This window comes from Mercenaria mercenaria, chromosome 1, assembly GCF_021730395.1.
Source record: "Mercenaria mercenaria strain notata chromosome 1, MADL_Memer_1, whole genome shotgun sequence".
NCBI lineage: Eukaryota > Metazoa > Mollusca > Bivalvia > Venerida > Veneridae > Mercenaria > Mercenaria mercenaria.
The window spans coordinates 98,323,002-98,339,695 of NC_069361.1; the positions used below are offsets into that span (position 1 = coordinate 98,323,002).

At 36.6% G+C, this 16,694-nt stretch overlaps 1 protein-coding gene across 2 annotated transcripts in view; it reads right to left on the bottom strand.

Annotated features, from left to right (window-relative positions):
- LOC123564078 (anaphase-promoting complex subunit 1-like) overlaps positions 1-16,694 on the bottom strand; it is a 93,755-nt gene that overhangs the window by 56,861 nt on the left and 20,200 nt on the right. For both annotated transcript variants that reach the window (XM_053518245.1, XM_053518247.1), the window contains exons 4-11: positions 9,792-9,956; positions 9,402-9,474; positions 8,786-8,880; positions 8,232-8,311; positions 5,742-5,818; positions 3,600-3,745; positions 2,887-3,122; positions 179-1,001 (exon numbers count right to left, since the gene is read on the bottom strand). In XM_053518245.1, coding sequence (XP_053374220.1) covers positions 179-1,001; positions 2,887-3,122; positions 3,600-3,745; positions 5,742-5,818; positions 8,232-8,311; positions 8,786-8,880; positions 9,402-9,474; positions 9,792-9,956 — 1,695 coding nt within the window. The remainder of the gene's footprint in view (positions 1-178; positions 1,002-2,886; positions 3,123-3,599; positions 3,746-5,741; positions 5,819-8,231; positions 8,312-8,785; positions 8,881-9,401; positions 9,475-9,791; positions 9,957-16,694) is intronic.

Here is a 16,694-nt window from a genome sequence, read left to right on the forward strand (position 1 = left end):
CATAATATATCTATAACCAATAAATTTATTAACTATTAGCTATAATAGAAACACCATTTTCTGACATTTCTTAAAAACCAAAAAACATAGGTCACAGCCACTTGATCAGAAATACAATAAAAATAAAAGGGAAATATTTAGTGGTAAAGTAAAAGTATACTTTCATGTGTAACTGTACCTTTAAGCCGATATCTATTCCTGGAGAGTTGGTCATATCTGGTATAGTACATCTACATAACTGACCATTGGTCAGCTCAATAGTGAACCTGTCTGATATATTGTCTCTTAAATTCTGAATATATCCACAACCCAACGGGAAGTCATCATAGTTAGCTGACTCTTCAAGTTCAGTTTGTACCGGTGAAATCTGATTTAGCTGAAATTCTTCATCGAATCTTGCATCCATAGCACTAGGGGGTCGACTTGATGTGAAAACACCCCCTCCCCCTCTAACTGGACTATGTAAGGGTGTCATTTGTCTCAATATGCTCACTGACATATTTCCGACAGGTAGAGTTGGTACATGAAGACGATTTATCTTAGCTGTTCCACTATACATAAACAAGCATCCACTGGTGTCCAGCACAATCAACAAATCTTTACTTTCAATAGGAACTGCATCTTTACATGGTATTATATTTACAGCACCAAAAACAAGTTTCTTTAGATCATTACTTTCCTCAAATTTTACACATCTCAACTGCTGCCTGTATGAGATTACGTAACATAGATACTGTTGACCACAAAGGTCACGAGTCAGAAATGCTTTTGATGACTTTCCGAGAGAGCCGTCTCTAATGGCTGGTGCAGTCTCTGTCCAGATGTGTTCCAGGCAGATTTCTGGAGTGATTGGTTCCATCCATTCTGTGAAGCTTTCGTTGATGAGAGACATGTTAGCCGGGGTACGGTAGAAGTTTCCAGGAGATTTTGATGTTTGTGGAGATGGAGTATGAAGTCTAAGGAGAGATGTACTGCCTAACAGGGCTGGACTTTGTGAACGTCTGAAAGAAAAAAATTGAAATAGCTTTGTATTCTAATTTTTTTTACAAAAATGTCCCTGTTACAAATAATCAGTACATGTAGTAACTTTTGTGTTTACCCTTCAAAAACAAATGTATAACAATAACACCACAGTCTTCTTCTAGCATACATGTAAATATTAAGACAACAAAATGCAGAAATAAACATTAACTTCTAAGATACCTTCTCTGGTGAGTGATTTTTAAAAAAAAAATTTAAACTGATTAAAAAAGGAAATGATTTTTTATATATACAAAGTTTTGTGAATAGTAATAAAAAAACTTCATCCAAATAATTGTTCTAAAATTTCTTTATGAACAATTTCCGTACCTGCGAGGTAACATGCACCTTTATATGAAAACTTTTAAGAAAATGTAACTGATAATATAACACTGATAAAAAGCACTGCAAAAGAAAACCAAACAAAACTAGCAAATATTTGTTGGATGTCGTCAAGGATGTAGATAAGAATCCTTGATAATTTGTTAGATTTGAAATGATATATCTGAAACAGTGATCTGCTCTGGAATAAAATCACTCTGTCCACCAGATGCATACTCCTATATGAATTGGATCGCTCACCTGAGTAATATGATTCAAATGTCAAACTGATGCTAAAATATCAAGAAAGTCGGTAGGTCACATTCATGGTCAATGAAAGTCAGTTTTAAGATCGATGTGCAAAACTGTGTATGTCATCCAAATTTCAAGGCTGTATCTTAAAACGCAAGGAAGTAGGTCAGCAGGTCAAGGTCACAGTCAATTAACATCATATTACTTGGGGTCATCAGGTAATTATAATTAAACAGTCTAGGAAATAGGATCAGATAATCCTTTCACCCCAGGTGCATAATTTGAATAATTTTGGTAGAGGACTACGAGGCAATGCATCATACCCAGTATCAAAAGCCTAGGCCTTGCAGTTTCAGGCAAAAAGATTTTTAAAGTTTTTTCCTATATAAGTCTATGTAAAACTTGGGACCCCAGGACAGGGCCTCTTTTCACCCAAGGGTAATAATTTGAACAATATTGGTAGAGGACCACAAGGCAATGCTACATACTAAATATCAAAAGCCTAGGTCTTGTGGTTTCAGACAAGAAGATTTTTAAAGTTTTTTCCTATATAAGTCTATGTAAAACTTGGGACCCCTAGGGTGGGGCCTCTTTTCACCCCAGGGGTACAATTTGAACAATTTTGGTAAAAGACCATAAGACAATGCTGCAAACCAAATATCAAAGGCCTAGGTCTTGTGGTTTCAGACAAGATTTTAAACTTTTTTCCTAAATAAGTCTATGTAAAACTTGGAACCCCCTGGGGCAGGGCCATATTTGACCCTAATGGGGATATTTGAACAATCTTGGTAGAGGACCACTAGATGATGCTACATACCAAATATCAAAGCCCTAGGCCTTGTGGTTTTGTACAAGAAGATTTTCAAAGTTTTCCCTATATAAGTCTATATAAACCATGTGACCCCCAGGACAGGGCTATATTTGACCCTAGGGGGATAATTTAAACAATCTTGGTAGAGGACTACTAGATGATGCTACATACCAAATATCAAAGCCCTAGGCCCTGTGGTTTTGGACAAGAAGATTTTTTAAGTTTTTCCTTTCGGTTGCCATGGCAACCAGAATTCTGTATGGAATTCAATTCTTTGAACAATTTTGAAAGGGGGCCACCCAAGTATCATTCCTGCGAAGTTTGGTGTAATTCTGCCCTGTGGTTTTCAAGAAGAAGATTTTTTTAGAAAATGTTGACGGACGGACGATACACGTCACAAGACAGACACTGAGCGGTCACAAAAGCTCACCATGAGCCTTTGGCTCAGGTGAGCTAATAAACATTAAATCAAGGCTACAAACCTGTCTATTCCTGGTGGATTGCCTATCAACGGACTCTGTGAGTGAGACATGAATGCTGGAGAGCTGATACGTCCCGAGTAACTTCTCAGTGGTGACACCTGAGGAGATGCCGAAATGTTACCATAGAAACGTGACATATTACTGCTGGACTGGTTCAAGTTCTGAGCTGGAGTACAGGGTCCCATCTGGTATATACTGGCTGTCTGGTCCCATGTGTTACATACAGCATTACATTCCTTAAACAGACATTAAGAGCTCTATTTAATTTAATGAAGTAATGAATTGCTTTAATATGTATCATATTCAGATTTAATACTGTATCTGCCCTAGATCAAGGTCTTTTTAACACTTTTTTAAGAAAGCATTCATCATGCTAGTTCAATAGGGTATGACTTGATTCTAAACAGGAAAATGTTCTCTAATGATCTGATATTACCTCTTAACTCATAAATTGTAAACTAAATTGTCATGTCAGAAAATTAGTCAGGTACTTGGAGAGACCAAATACAGGTGAGAAATAAAGAACCACATCAAGGTAAAATGGTCCTAGTAACATAACTACAATATTGTTGGAAACAACATTTTAACTAAATATGAACCACACTATTTTTAATGACTGAGACATATTTTTGTAATAAAAGCTAATACAGCCAACGATATTCTGTCAGTAAAAACCGTCTGTCTATGTCTGCGTATGAAGTCAACAACAATACCTCTTGTCTGGCTCTCCGTACTTTCCAGGCAGAGTGAACACCAACCATTGTATCATAGGTTAGAACTATAGAAGGATCTATACTGGAGAAAACAACGTGTTGTGTATTGTCTGTAAGGTAGGATGTCTTCTGACACCCTGCTGTACCTACAATATAAGTGAACACCAACCATTGTATCATAGGTTAGAACTACAGAAGGATCTATACTGGAGAACACAATGTGTTGTGTATTGTCTGTAAGGTAGGACGTCTTCTGACACCCAGCTGTACCTACAATATATGTGAACACTAACCACTGTATCATAGGTTAGAACTGTAGAAGGATCTATACTGGAGAACACAACGTGTTGTGTATTGTCTGTAAGGTAGGACGTCTTCTGACACCCAGCTGTACCTACAATATATGTGAACACTAACCATTGTATCATAGGTTAGAACTGTAAAAGGATCTATACTGGAGAACACAACGTGTTGTGTATAGTCTGTAAGGTAGGACGTCTTCTGACACCCTGCTGTACCTACAATATATGTGAACACTAACCATTGTATCATAGGTTAGAACTGTAAAAGGATCTATACTGGAGAACACAACGTGTCGTGTATAGTCTGTAAGGTAGGACGTCTTCTGACACTCTGCTGTACCTACAATATAAGTGAACACCAACCATTGTATCATAGGTTAGAACTATAGAAGGATCTATACTGGAGAACACAACGTGTTGTGTATTGTCTGTAAGGTAGGGCGTCTTCTGACACTCTGCTGTACCTACAATATAAGTGAACACCAACCATTGTATCATAGGTTAGAACTATAGAAGGATCTATACTGGAGAACACAATGTGTTGTGTATTGTCTGTAAGGTAGGACGTCTTCTGACACCCTGCTGTACCTACAATATAAGTGAACACCAACCATTGTATCATAGGTTAGAACTGTAGAAGGATCTATACTGGAGAACACAACGTATTGTGTATTGTCTGTAAGTTAGGATGTCTTCTGACACCCAGCTGTACCTACAATATAAGTAAACACTAACCATTGTATCATTGGTTAGAACTGTAGAAGGATCTATACTGGAGAACACAATGTGTTGTGTATTGTCTGTAAGGTAGGACGTCTTCTGACACCCTGCTGTACCTACAATATAAGTGAACACCAACCATTGTATCATAGGTTAGAACTATAGAAGGATCTATACTGGAGAACACAACGTGTTGTGTATTGTCTGTAAGGTAGGATGTCTTCTGACACCCAGCTGTACCTACAATATAAGTGAACACTAACCATTGTATCATAGGTTAGAACTATAGAAGGATCTATACTGGAGAACACAACGTATTGTGTATTGTCTGTAAGTTAGGATGTCTTCTGACACCCAGCTGTACCTACAATATAAGTAAACACTAACCATTGTATCATTGGTTAGAACTGTAGAAGGATCTATACTGGAGAACACAACGTGTTGTGTATTGTCTGTAAGGTAGGACGTCTTCTGACTTCCAGCTGTACCTACAATATAAGTGAACACTAACCATTGTATCATAGTTTAGAACTATAGAGGGATCTACAACATGTAAGGTAAGTCATCTGACACCCTGCTGTACCTACAATATATGCAAAACCCCAACCAATGTATCATAGTTTAAAACTCAGATGGATCTACAACATGTAAGGTAGGTCATCTGACACCAAATTGTACCTTTAGTAAAAGTGAACACCAAGCAGTGTATCATAGTTACAGACTACATATGGATCTACACTGGAGAATACTACACTGGAGAATACAGCATGTTGTGTATTGTCTATAAGATAGGAGGTTTTCTGTCACCCTGTTGTACCTACAATATAAGTGAACACCAACCAATGTATCATACATTGCAATAAACATGAAAATATCAAAGAGAATTGGTTGGACTCAGATTTTTGTCCTCTGCCATAACTGGGTCCCAAGGTTATAAGACCGAGTTGTGTAATACACCAGTAACTGACTGCAGAGGCTTATAACCTTGAAACGAGACTAGGAAAAAAGGCAGCTCTCTTATTTATTAACATTTATTAATAGTAAACCTGCAATATATGGTAACTTGGCAGGATGTTAACCTATATTATTGTTATTTTTCCAATCTATGAAATGTACATACCAGTTTTAGTGATGACAGGGGCAACCTCGTCTAAAGGATGTAACATACTGAACACAGTGGTCTGGTTTGGTGCGTTCCTGTATAAAATATACACAAACATGAAGTCAGGAAGAACTTTCCTTAAAAGACATCACAATTGTTCTGTCTGGTGAACAGAATGACTGGGAAGCATATCTAAATGTATTATACTACAAAATATGTGCAACGTAAAAAAAGACAAAACTTGTTAACAAATCGAAAGGAAATATAATGTAAATTGATTATTAGAAATGAAATTATACTTTTGGAGTTAATGCAAAATAATGACAGAATATGACTGGCAAATTAATCATAAATTGCTTGTGCAATTCATGGATTTATTAATCATATTCTGTCATTATTTTGTATAAACTCTGCAAAAAAAACATTTCTTAAAATAAGGACACTCAGCCCCACAAAGGTTGGACTGACCCTGAAAAAATGTTACACACATCTTGGAATCCCAACTGAAGTGTTGAAAGTAGTTTGTGTCACAAAAATTTGCAACAGTCAGATCAACCACAAACCTGCCTGTAAGATGACTTCTATATGATCCACTTTAAATTCTGCTTGTGGAGGTATAATTAGTGTATCCTCCTGAATGACCAGTTTCATATAAACCTAAATATACACGAAAGGACTCAACAATTTAAATGGTGAAAAAATAAGTAAGTATGATGCAGAAAGTATGAAACTTTAAGTTTATAGAGCATCAGGTAAACTTTCTAGCACCAGTTAGGTATTACACCATCATTTTGGTTTGAATTAAGTAATGGCTCAAACAGACTTTGGTATTTTAAAACATGTTACTGCAGATATGCATGTCAGGCTGAATTTCTAAATAATTATGTGAAAATATTAAAATAATATTATAAATGTGTTGTATACAAGTATTCTAGTGAACAAAGTCGTCTACCAAAAATATTTTATCTTATTTTGATTTCAGTGTCGTATTTTTTAAAAAGACAGCATATTCAGCTGAAATGCATTAGAAAATAAAAACAATTGTTTGATGCAAAGCCCATTACATAGTAAATCATCTAAAGCAGTTAAAAGGTAAAAAAATTTCATGCACTTATGACCAGCATCCACAATTTTTGTCACCATTCAACACAATATTTATTAAGATAACTAAAGTCAGTTATCAATTTGCTTAGTCAATCAATTGTCACAGACCTCAACTGTGTATTACACATAGGTCAAAGAAATGGCAGGTGCCCAGACTTCCAAGTGGAAAATTTTTTCTTTGAAAAATTTTGAAAGGGGGTCACCTAAGGATCATTCCTGTGAAGTTTGGTGTAAATCTGCCCAGTGGTTTTGAAGAAGAAGATTTTTTCAGAAATTATTGACAGACGGACAATGGACATTGAGTGGTCACAAAAGCTCACCATGAGCCTTTGGCTCAGGTGAGCTAAAAACACCTAGGGTGACTTGATTTTAATCAATAACACATGCAACTAGTATAACACACTATAGATACAGTCTATTTGATTTTGAAGTCCAAGCCAGAGATACGCACAAATGAAATCAAGAAATGCTTACTTCGGATTTAAATATGTGCATTATAATTATCCCGGTGACGTCAGTTTTCGACAATGGAAGAAATCAAATGATTGCCAAAAATACTTGTCAAGTGACAAAACAATACAAGACCTTCACTTTATGTGTGGTTATTATTGGGAAATCTGAGCTTTGCAAGTTCATTTCGGCTAAAAACGGAAGTTAGTTGCAAGCACCTGCTCGCACTTTACGACTTACTTATCTGACAGTTCCCGCCAATCACGCTTAAAATCTATACCGTACATTGAATTTAGTACAAATCATCATTGATCAGGTGAAACAGATATTGCAATGTTTTAACCATGTTCAATGCTATTTAATACATTTTCAGTGAGTGTTTAGTAAGTCCTATTCAAATTTGCGTTTATTAAATATTAATGTCTTTAATGTTCTTAATTTATTCTGCAAGGGGGTCATATAAATCAGATTGCGGTATTTTTACTGTATGGTATAGGTTTTTAAAAAGCATGACATGACCAATAACCATAAAGATGGCCGTGTCTGCAGACAAACTTCTAATCTATTTCCATGCTTCTAAATGATTAAATGAGAGTGTCACTGAAGTAGCAGTTTTGGGATTAAATAAAAGATGTATAAAACGTTATGTTGATATTTATTTATGGATTTACTTTCAATTTTAAAAAAATTAAGTCATGAAATGAGGACACATGTAGAACTGTGTTTATTCTATCAAAATACTATGTGATCATCACTTGACATGCGTGGGATATGCAAATTAACCGGAAATACCGACATCGTCGAAAACATATGTCCGTTGGAAAACGTAAGTCGTGGGGATATATGAACTGCATAGTTCCAAATGTTATTGCATATCTAAACAAATATGCAGCTTAATTATTGCTCTGTGTTTATATTTACACATAAACACAGTGATAGACAAGAGAGCTATACCTTTTCTGGGAGCTGTATTCAGTTGGAGACACTGTCCTCTCAAACAGCAGACCGTTCTTGATGACCCAAACATGTGCAACCTAACAAACAAATGTACAGGTTAGTGGAAATCCCATAATCTAGAGATAAACACACTATTTGCAAAAGACTATTATGAATTTAGATAAACTTTTCATAAGTCAAAAGTACTGCAAGTTAAACTTTTTCCTACATTCCTCAATTTTCAAAACAGTATAAAATGTAAACTTAATGGAACTTATTCAAATAATTGTTTCATTTTACACCAGACCTTTGTGTTTAATAATACTTTAAAACATGTTTCAGAAACAGTCAGGGAGGTATTTGAGCAATCCAAGTTCCAGCAAAATGAAGTTGCAATGTATATCATTCAATTATAATTTGAAGATTTTTTTCTCAACAGATTCTGAGTGCTTTGAAATCTATAAATATTGTATAAAGTAAGTGATAACATGGCAAAAGACTGTCATAGGGAAAGAAGTTTGTGAAATTTTTCCTGACCAAACCAGCTTCTAGGCATGGTATAAAAAATTTACCTGAAATGGAAGAGCAGCCAGATAATCACTGCCATCTTCCATAAAACAGCTGACACAGCTTGATTCAACTACACATACCCCTGACTGCATTTCTCCTGAAACATAAAACACAAAAGCTATATTCTCTATGATATCTACCAGTTGTCTCTTGTCAAGTCGGAAAGGAAATGTATCAAACTGTAGTTTTAGTCTGTAATCTGATGTTCACCAGAACTTTGAACATTTTGGTACAAATTCAATCTACTTTGCTTTATTAATTCAATATCATCCGCTTTTAAACCACAAATTACATAGAGGATATTACACGAGTGTCCTTTCATACTGAATTTATCAACGAGTTGAATAAAATAATAAAATCTTATCAATTTTATTCAATGAGTTTAATAAATTCAATGCGGAAAGACACAAATGTAACATTTTTTTATCACATGTAAGCTTTTCCTGTTGAAACATCAAAATTTCTTTTTTCTTTGCCTATTATTGACCAAGCAAATTCGACATCAAAGCTTTATTACACAAGTGTATGATAAAATTTATGTAATGGCTTTATTTCACTTCCACGACTTCAAACATGTGGTAAAAATACATCTGTGTATTATCATAATATTATGCAAACCTTCAGTGTCAAGAGTGGAGCAAATTTCTTCTGGATTTGAACTTTCTGGGATGACAAATTTACACCACAATGCCTGCAAGACAAAACATTCTTTTATTAAAATTTCTGTACAGTATATTTCACACTTTCTTCAAGTTTTCACTGCATTTTCCATGTAAGTACATACCGGTAAAATAAATTGAAGCTGTCAAAATGTCTTAATGACTTAAGCTGAAGTTAAAAGCTTCAAAAGAACAACACAAAAAAAAACCAGTTTCGCATTGTTTATTTTCCCCTCTCCATGGTTACATTAATTTTGGGAAGAAAGAAAAATCTGTCTAGTATCAACTGTGGGAAACTTCTTCACGTATGTTACAAAATTTAGACTTTCTAATGACTTTAAAAGCTGACCTGTAGTACAGGAGAATCCATGGTGAAAGTTTTTATAACTGATCTACAACCATCCTGGCCGCCCTTGCTCCACACAACAGTGTTACCACTCACATAGAGCTCCTCATCGTAACTCCCACGGCAACCATCTTTATCAAGCTCAGTGTAGAACGTCCACTGTTCCTTCTGCAAAGGGCAAAGTTGTTAGTTAAAACAAGAGCTGTCACTAATGGTGACAAATGCCCCTGCAGCACCTTGACCTTTGACCTGGTGACCCCAAAGTCAGTAGGGGTCGTGTACTCAATAAATACTATCAGCATGTGAAGTTTGAAGGTCCTGGGTGCAGTGGTTCGCGAGTAAAGTGCCTTCATGCAAAAAGTTAACGTTGTGACGAACGAACAAACAAACTAACTGACGGACAGTTGAAAACTAATGTGCCTCCCTTTGGGGGCATAAAAATATTCATTAAACATTTTACAGAAAACTCTGAAAATTAATGTTGCTTTGGACTACTTCTAGGGTTTCCTAACCAGCTCATCCCTTAATATACACAATTCTTGAGACAGTAGTCAAATCTCACTCTCAGCTTATTTAAGCTAGAAGTCAAATGTCCCACCCAGTTAACTCTGGAGGTAGAGCACAATATTATTATTCTAAAGATCATGGGTTTGGTCCTCCTGTCTGTCAAGATCTGACAAAAGCAATGTGTCACAAGTCATCGGCCCTCCAATTCTGACTCTCAAATTTATGTGGGGAAGTTTTCAGTTCATTGTGGAGAACAAGTCAGTATACAATCCAAGAGCACAGGCTAGGCAAACTGACTGCCAGTATCATGATTATATAACTTAACTAGAAGATGTTTTGTAGAAAAGCGCATGTATCCCCCAAAGCATAGTAGTAATAGTCAAGATCTCAAAAAGGGACAGAAGCGAAAATCAAAGAGACACTGATGGTTGGCTTAGTGACTGAAATGCTATAGGGATCATCTGCTCTGCATGTCCAATCATTCCATGAAGTTTCAACGTTCTGGGTCAAGTGGTTGTCAAGTTATGGATTAGTAATGATTTTCTATGTTCTGGCTCCTATGACATTGACCTTTGATGAAGTGATCCAAACAAGAGCGCCGCCAAGCGGGCCAATATATGCCCAAAGGGTTATACCAGAGGATGGGAGCAAAATTTAAAGAACTTGACTGTTTAAGCCCAAAGGACAGGAACAATAAAAAGAAGAAATTCCAAAAAATAATAATTCTAAGTCCACAAAAAAATTCTTACCAGGTAAAGTTATGTCAAAATACATCTAAAAATTGGATGTACCATCCATGTTGTACCACAGAAAACTGGTCTCGGTTTTTCCCTATGGCCAATAATAAAAAAGTTTCAAAATAAGCTATTTACAGTAACAAAAAAGGGAAGTAATACAAAAAAAAATATTGTAAGAGAACAAAAAAGGGATCTGCCAAATAAAAACAAGAGCACTGCAATGCAAAGCAATATACACAAAGCAAATTGATATATGACCTTTGACCGCTAAGTGTGACCTTGAACTTGAAGCGAGTCATCCAAAACATGCGCTCTGCACATCGCCTCAGTGTGGTGAACATTTGTGCCAAATTTCTTTGAAATCCTTCAAGCAGTTCAAGAGTTACAGAGTGGACACAGCAAAGTCATATATGACCATTCACTCCTAAGTGTGACCTTGACCTTAAAGCTAGTCATCCGAAACGAGCGCTCTGCTTGTCGTCTCAGTGTGGTGAACATTTGTGCCAAGTTTCTTTGAAATCCTTCAAGCAGTTCAAGAGTTACAGAGCGGACACAGCAAAGTCATATATGACCTTTCACTCCTAAGTGTGACCTTGACCTTGAAGCTAGTCATCCGAAACAAGCGCTTTGCATGTCGTCTCAGTGTGGTGAACATTTGTGTCAAGTTTCTTTGAAATCCTTCAAGGGGTTCAAGAGTTACAGAGCGGACATGAAATTGCCAACGGACAGACGGACACCGGCGTCATAACATAATACGTCCCTTCGGGCGTATAAAAATCAATGGGGGTTATCTACTCTGTATATCTAATCATCCTATGAAGTTTCAACATTCTGGGTCAAGTGATTCTAAAGTTATTGATCAGAAATGGTTTTCCATGTTCAGGCCTCTGTGACCTTGATCTTTGATCGAGTGTCCCCAAAAACAACAGGGTTCATCTACTCTGTAATTCCTATCACCCAATGAAGTTTAACATTCTTGGTCAAACATTTATAAAGTTATTGTTTTCCATGTTCTGGCCCCTGTGACCTTGACCTTTGATCAAGTGACCCAAAAATAAATAGGTGTCATCTACTCTGCATATTCAGTCATTCCATGAAGTTTCAACATTCTGGTCAAGTCGTTGTCAAGTCATTGATCAGAAAAGGTTTTCCATGTTCTGGCTTCTGTGACCTTGACCTTTGATGGAGTGACCCCAAAATCAATAGGAGTCCTCTACTCTGCATGTCTAATCAATTTATCAAGTTTCGACATTCTGGGTCAAGTGGTTCTCAGTTATTGATTTGAAACAGTTTTCCATGTTCAGGCCCCTATGACCTTGACCTTTGATGGAGTGACCCCAAAAACACTACTCCATAAGCTCTATTACCTTATGAAATTTGAAGGTTCTAGGTCAAATGGTTCTCCAGCTATAGATCGGAAATGAAGTGTGACAGACGTATGGACGGACAGGGATAAAACAGTATGTTTCCCCCAGTAGGGGGTAGACATAAATACCATTAAACAAACAGCCAAAACTTCTCGTCTGGTTAAAACACGATAAAGGAAAAGCTGTAAACAGGCAAAACTGTAAATATTTATGCATCCACCAATGAAAAACTCTCTTCCACACTGGTTGCTTATTGAATTCATGTTTACTTTGAATTGAACTAATGATAAAATTAACGTTGGTTAATCAGATTTCGGTCAGGCAATGGATTTGTTTGAAACCTTACCAACAGATTACTTACACTTTTTTGTATTCACCTGGTGTTTAATACATGTTGGATTTTCATTGGCGGTATTTTTAAGATTTGATTTTCCTATCCTGGTTGCCCAACCCAGATTAAATTATATTTAGCAAAGGTATAAATTTAATAAATATACTTTGCCTAGGGAATGTTATGAATGTAAGAACTACTGTTTTATACTTGTCAAAGATTTGCATTGACAAAAGTCATTATTACCTCCCTTTGCCTATCATGGTGCACAACCAAGACAGATTGGAAATAAATGAATTTAGTAGACACACCATATTTTAAAACTTCCTTTATGGTTCAGATTGTTGAAATATCCAAGTATTTATCAAATTCAAATGTATTAGAATTAGAACTTTGCCAGTAAAATCTTTATAAAACTTTAACCCAAAAGTTCTAAGTTAACAAGAGGGTCATGATGACCCTGAATTGCTCCCCTGAGTTATATGAGCCACATGTTTAAAATGGCAAACTGATGCTAAAATATTAGAAAGTAGGTCAGTAGGTCAAATTCATGGTCACTGAAAGTCAGTTTTAAGATCGGTGTGCAAAACTGTACATGTAATCCAAATTTCAAGGCTGTATCTTAAAAAACAAGGAAGTAGGTCAGTAGGTCAAGGTCATAGTCATGTGACCCCTAATCACTTGGGGTCATCAGGTAATTATAATTAAGCAGTCTAGGAAATAATATTATGATCAGATAATTTTTTAAGTATTTATTCCTATATAACTCAAAACATATAACAAGTGACCCCCAGGGCTGGGCCTCTTTTCACCCCAGGGCATAATTTGGGCAATCTTTCAGACAAAGAAGATTTTTAAAAAAAATTCCTATATAAGTCTATGTAAAACTTGGGACCCCCAGGACAGGGCCTCTTTTCACCCCAGGAGTATGATTTTAATAATTTCTGTAGAGAACCGCTAGGCAATGCTACTTACCAAATATCAAAAGCCCAGGCCTTGCAGTTTCAGGCAAGAAGATTTTTCCTATACATATGTCTATATAAAACTTAGAACCCCGGGTTGGGCCTCTTTTCACCCCAGGGTAATAATTTGAACATTCTTGGTAGAGAACCACAAGGCAATGCTACATACCAAATATCAAAGGCCTAGGTCTAGTAATTTCAAACAAGAAGTTTTTTAAAGTTTTTTCCTATATAAGTCTATGTAAAACTTGAGACCCCCGGGGCTGGGCCTCTTTTCCCCCCAGGGTTATAATTGAACAATTTTGGTAGAGGACCACAAGGCAATGCTACATACCAAATATCAAAGGCCTAGGTCTTGTGGTTTTAGATAAGAAGATTTTTAAAGTTTTTTTCCTATATTAGTCTATGTAAAACTTGTGACCCCCGGGTGGGGCCTCTTTTCACCCCAGGGGCACAATTTGAATAATTTTCATAGAGGACCATTAGATGATGTCACATGCCAAATATCAAGGCTCTATGCCTTGCGGTTTTGGACAAGAAGATTTTTTAAGTTTTTCCATGCGGTCGCCATGGCAACCAGAGTTCTGCATGGAATTCAATTCTGTGAACACTTTTGAAAGGAGGGCATCTAAAGATTATTCTTGTGAAGTTTGATGTAATTCTGCCCAGAGGTTTTCAAGAAGAAGATTTTTTTAGACAAGAGGACCATGATGGTCCTGAATCGCTAACCTCTTCCCACATGACCCAGTTTTGAGTATAACATCGTTTTTTCTATTATTTGACATAGTGACCTAGTTTTTGAGCTCATGTGACCCAGTTCTGAACCTGACCTAGATATTATCAAGATAAAAATTCTGACCAATTTTCATGGAGATCCATTGAAAAATATGGTCTCTAGAGAGGTCACAAGGTTTTTCTGTTATTTGACCTATGGACCTAGTTTTCAAAGGTACGTGACCCTGTTTTGAACTTTACATAGATATCATCAAGGTGAACATTCTCACTAATTTTCATGAAGATCTCATGAAAAATATGGCCACTAGAGAGGTCACAAGGTTTTTCTATTTTTATACCTACTGGCCTAGTTTTTGACCGCACGTGACCCAGTTTCGAAACTGACCTAGACATCATCAAAGTGAACATTCAGATCAATTTTCATGATGATCCATTGAAAAATATGGCCTCTAGAGAGGTCAAAAGATTTTAATAATTTTAGACCTACTGACCTAGTTTTTGACCGCAGTTGACCCAGTTTCAAACTTGACCTAGATATCATCAAGATGAACATTCAGACCAACTTTCATACAGATCCCATGAAAAGTATGGCCTCTAGAGAGGTCACAAGGTTTTTTTATTATTTGACCTACTGACCTAGTTTTTTATGGCACGTGACCCAGTTTCAAATTTTACCTAGATATCATCAAGGTGAACATTCTGACCAATTTTCATGAAGATCCATTCAAGGGTATGGCCTCTAGAGAGGTCACAAGGTTTTTCTATTTTAAGACCTACTGACCTAGTTTTTGATCGCAGTTGATCCAGTTTCAAACTTGACCTATATTATATCAAGATAAACATTCAGACCAACTTTCATACAGTTCCCATGAAAAATATGGCCTCTAGAGAGGTCAAAACGTTTTTTCATTATTTGACCTACTGACCTAGTTTTTGAAGGCACGTGACCCACTTTCAAACTTGACCTAGATATCATCAAGATGAACATTCAGACCAACTTTCATACAGATCCCATGAAAAATATGGCCTCTAGAGAGGTCACAAGGTTTCTCTATTATTTGACCTACTGACCTAGTTTTTGATGGCACGTGACCCACTTTCAAACTTGACCTAGATATCATCAAGATGAACATTCTGACCAATCTTAATGAAGATCTCATGAATTATATGGCCTCTAGAGAGGTCACAATGTTTTTCTATTTTTAGACCTACTGACCTAGTTTTTGACCGCACGAGACCCAGTTTTAAACTTGACCTAGATATCATCAAGATGAACATTCAGACCAACTTTCATACAGATCCCATGAAAAATATGGCCTCTAGAGAGGTCACAAGGTTTTTCTATTATTTGACCTACTGACCTAGTTTTTGAAGGCACGTGACCCACTTTCGAACTTGACCTAGATATCATTAAGGTGAACGTTCTGACCAATTTTCATGAAGATCTGATGAAATATATGGCCTCTAGAGAGGTCACATGGTTTTTCTATTTTTAGACCTACTGACCTAGTTTTTGAAGGCACGTGACCCAGTTTCAAACTTAATCTAGATATCATCAAGGTGAACATTCTGACAAACTTTCATAACGATCTTGTGAAATATATGGCCTCTAGAGAGGTCACAAGGTTTTTCTATTTTTAGACCTACTGACCTAGTTTTTGATGGCACGTGACCCAGTTTCGAACTTGATCTAGATATCATCAAGATGAACATTCTGACCAACTTTCATAAAGATCCCATGAAAAATGTGACCTCTAGAGATGTCACAAGGAAAAGTTTACGCACGGACGGACGCACGGACAGACGCACGCACGGACGACGGACGCTGCACGATCACAAAAGCTCACCTTGTCACTTCGTGACAGGTGAGCTAAAAATGTTGACGGACACACGACACACTACGGACATTAAGCCGTCACAAAAGCTCACCATGAGCCTTTGACTCACGTGAGCTAAAAAGGGGTATAGCTCAAAATTCAAACCAGAGTTAGGGGGCTGTTTCTCTTCATGGACACTTTGATACTAAATAACTATTTCAAGTTTCAAGTCAATAGCTTTGATAGTAACAGAGATATTTGACTTTATCAAAAACTTTAACCAACGGCGATGCTGACGCCGAGGCGAGTGCAATAGCTCTGCTTTTTCCTTAAAAAGTCAAGCTAATAAAACAAATTTCTGACACAGATCTAACTCTTTGTAGTGGGTCTTTTTGTTCCTTAAATAAGTCTAACAGAACGTACAACAAAAGGGTCATGATGACCCTGAAT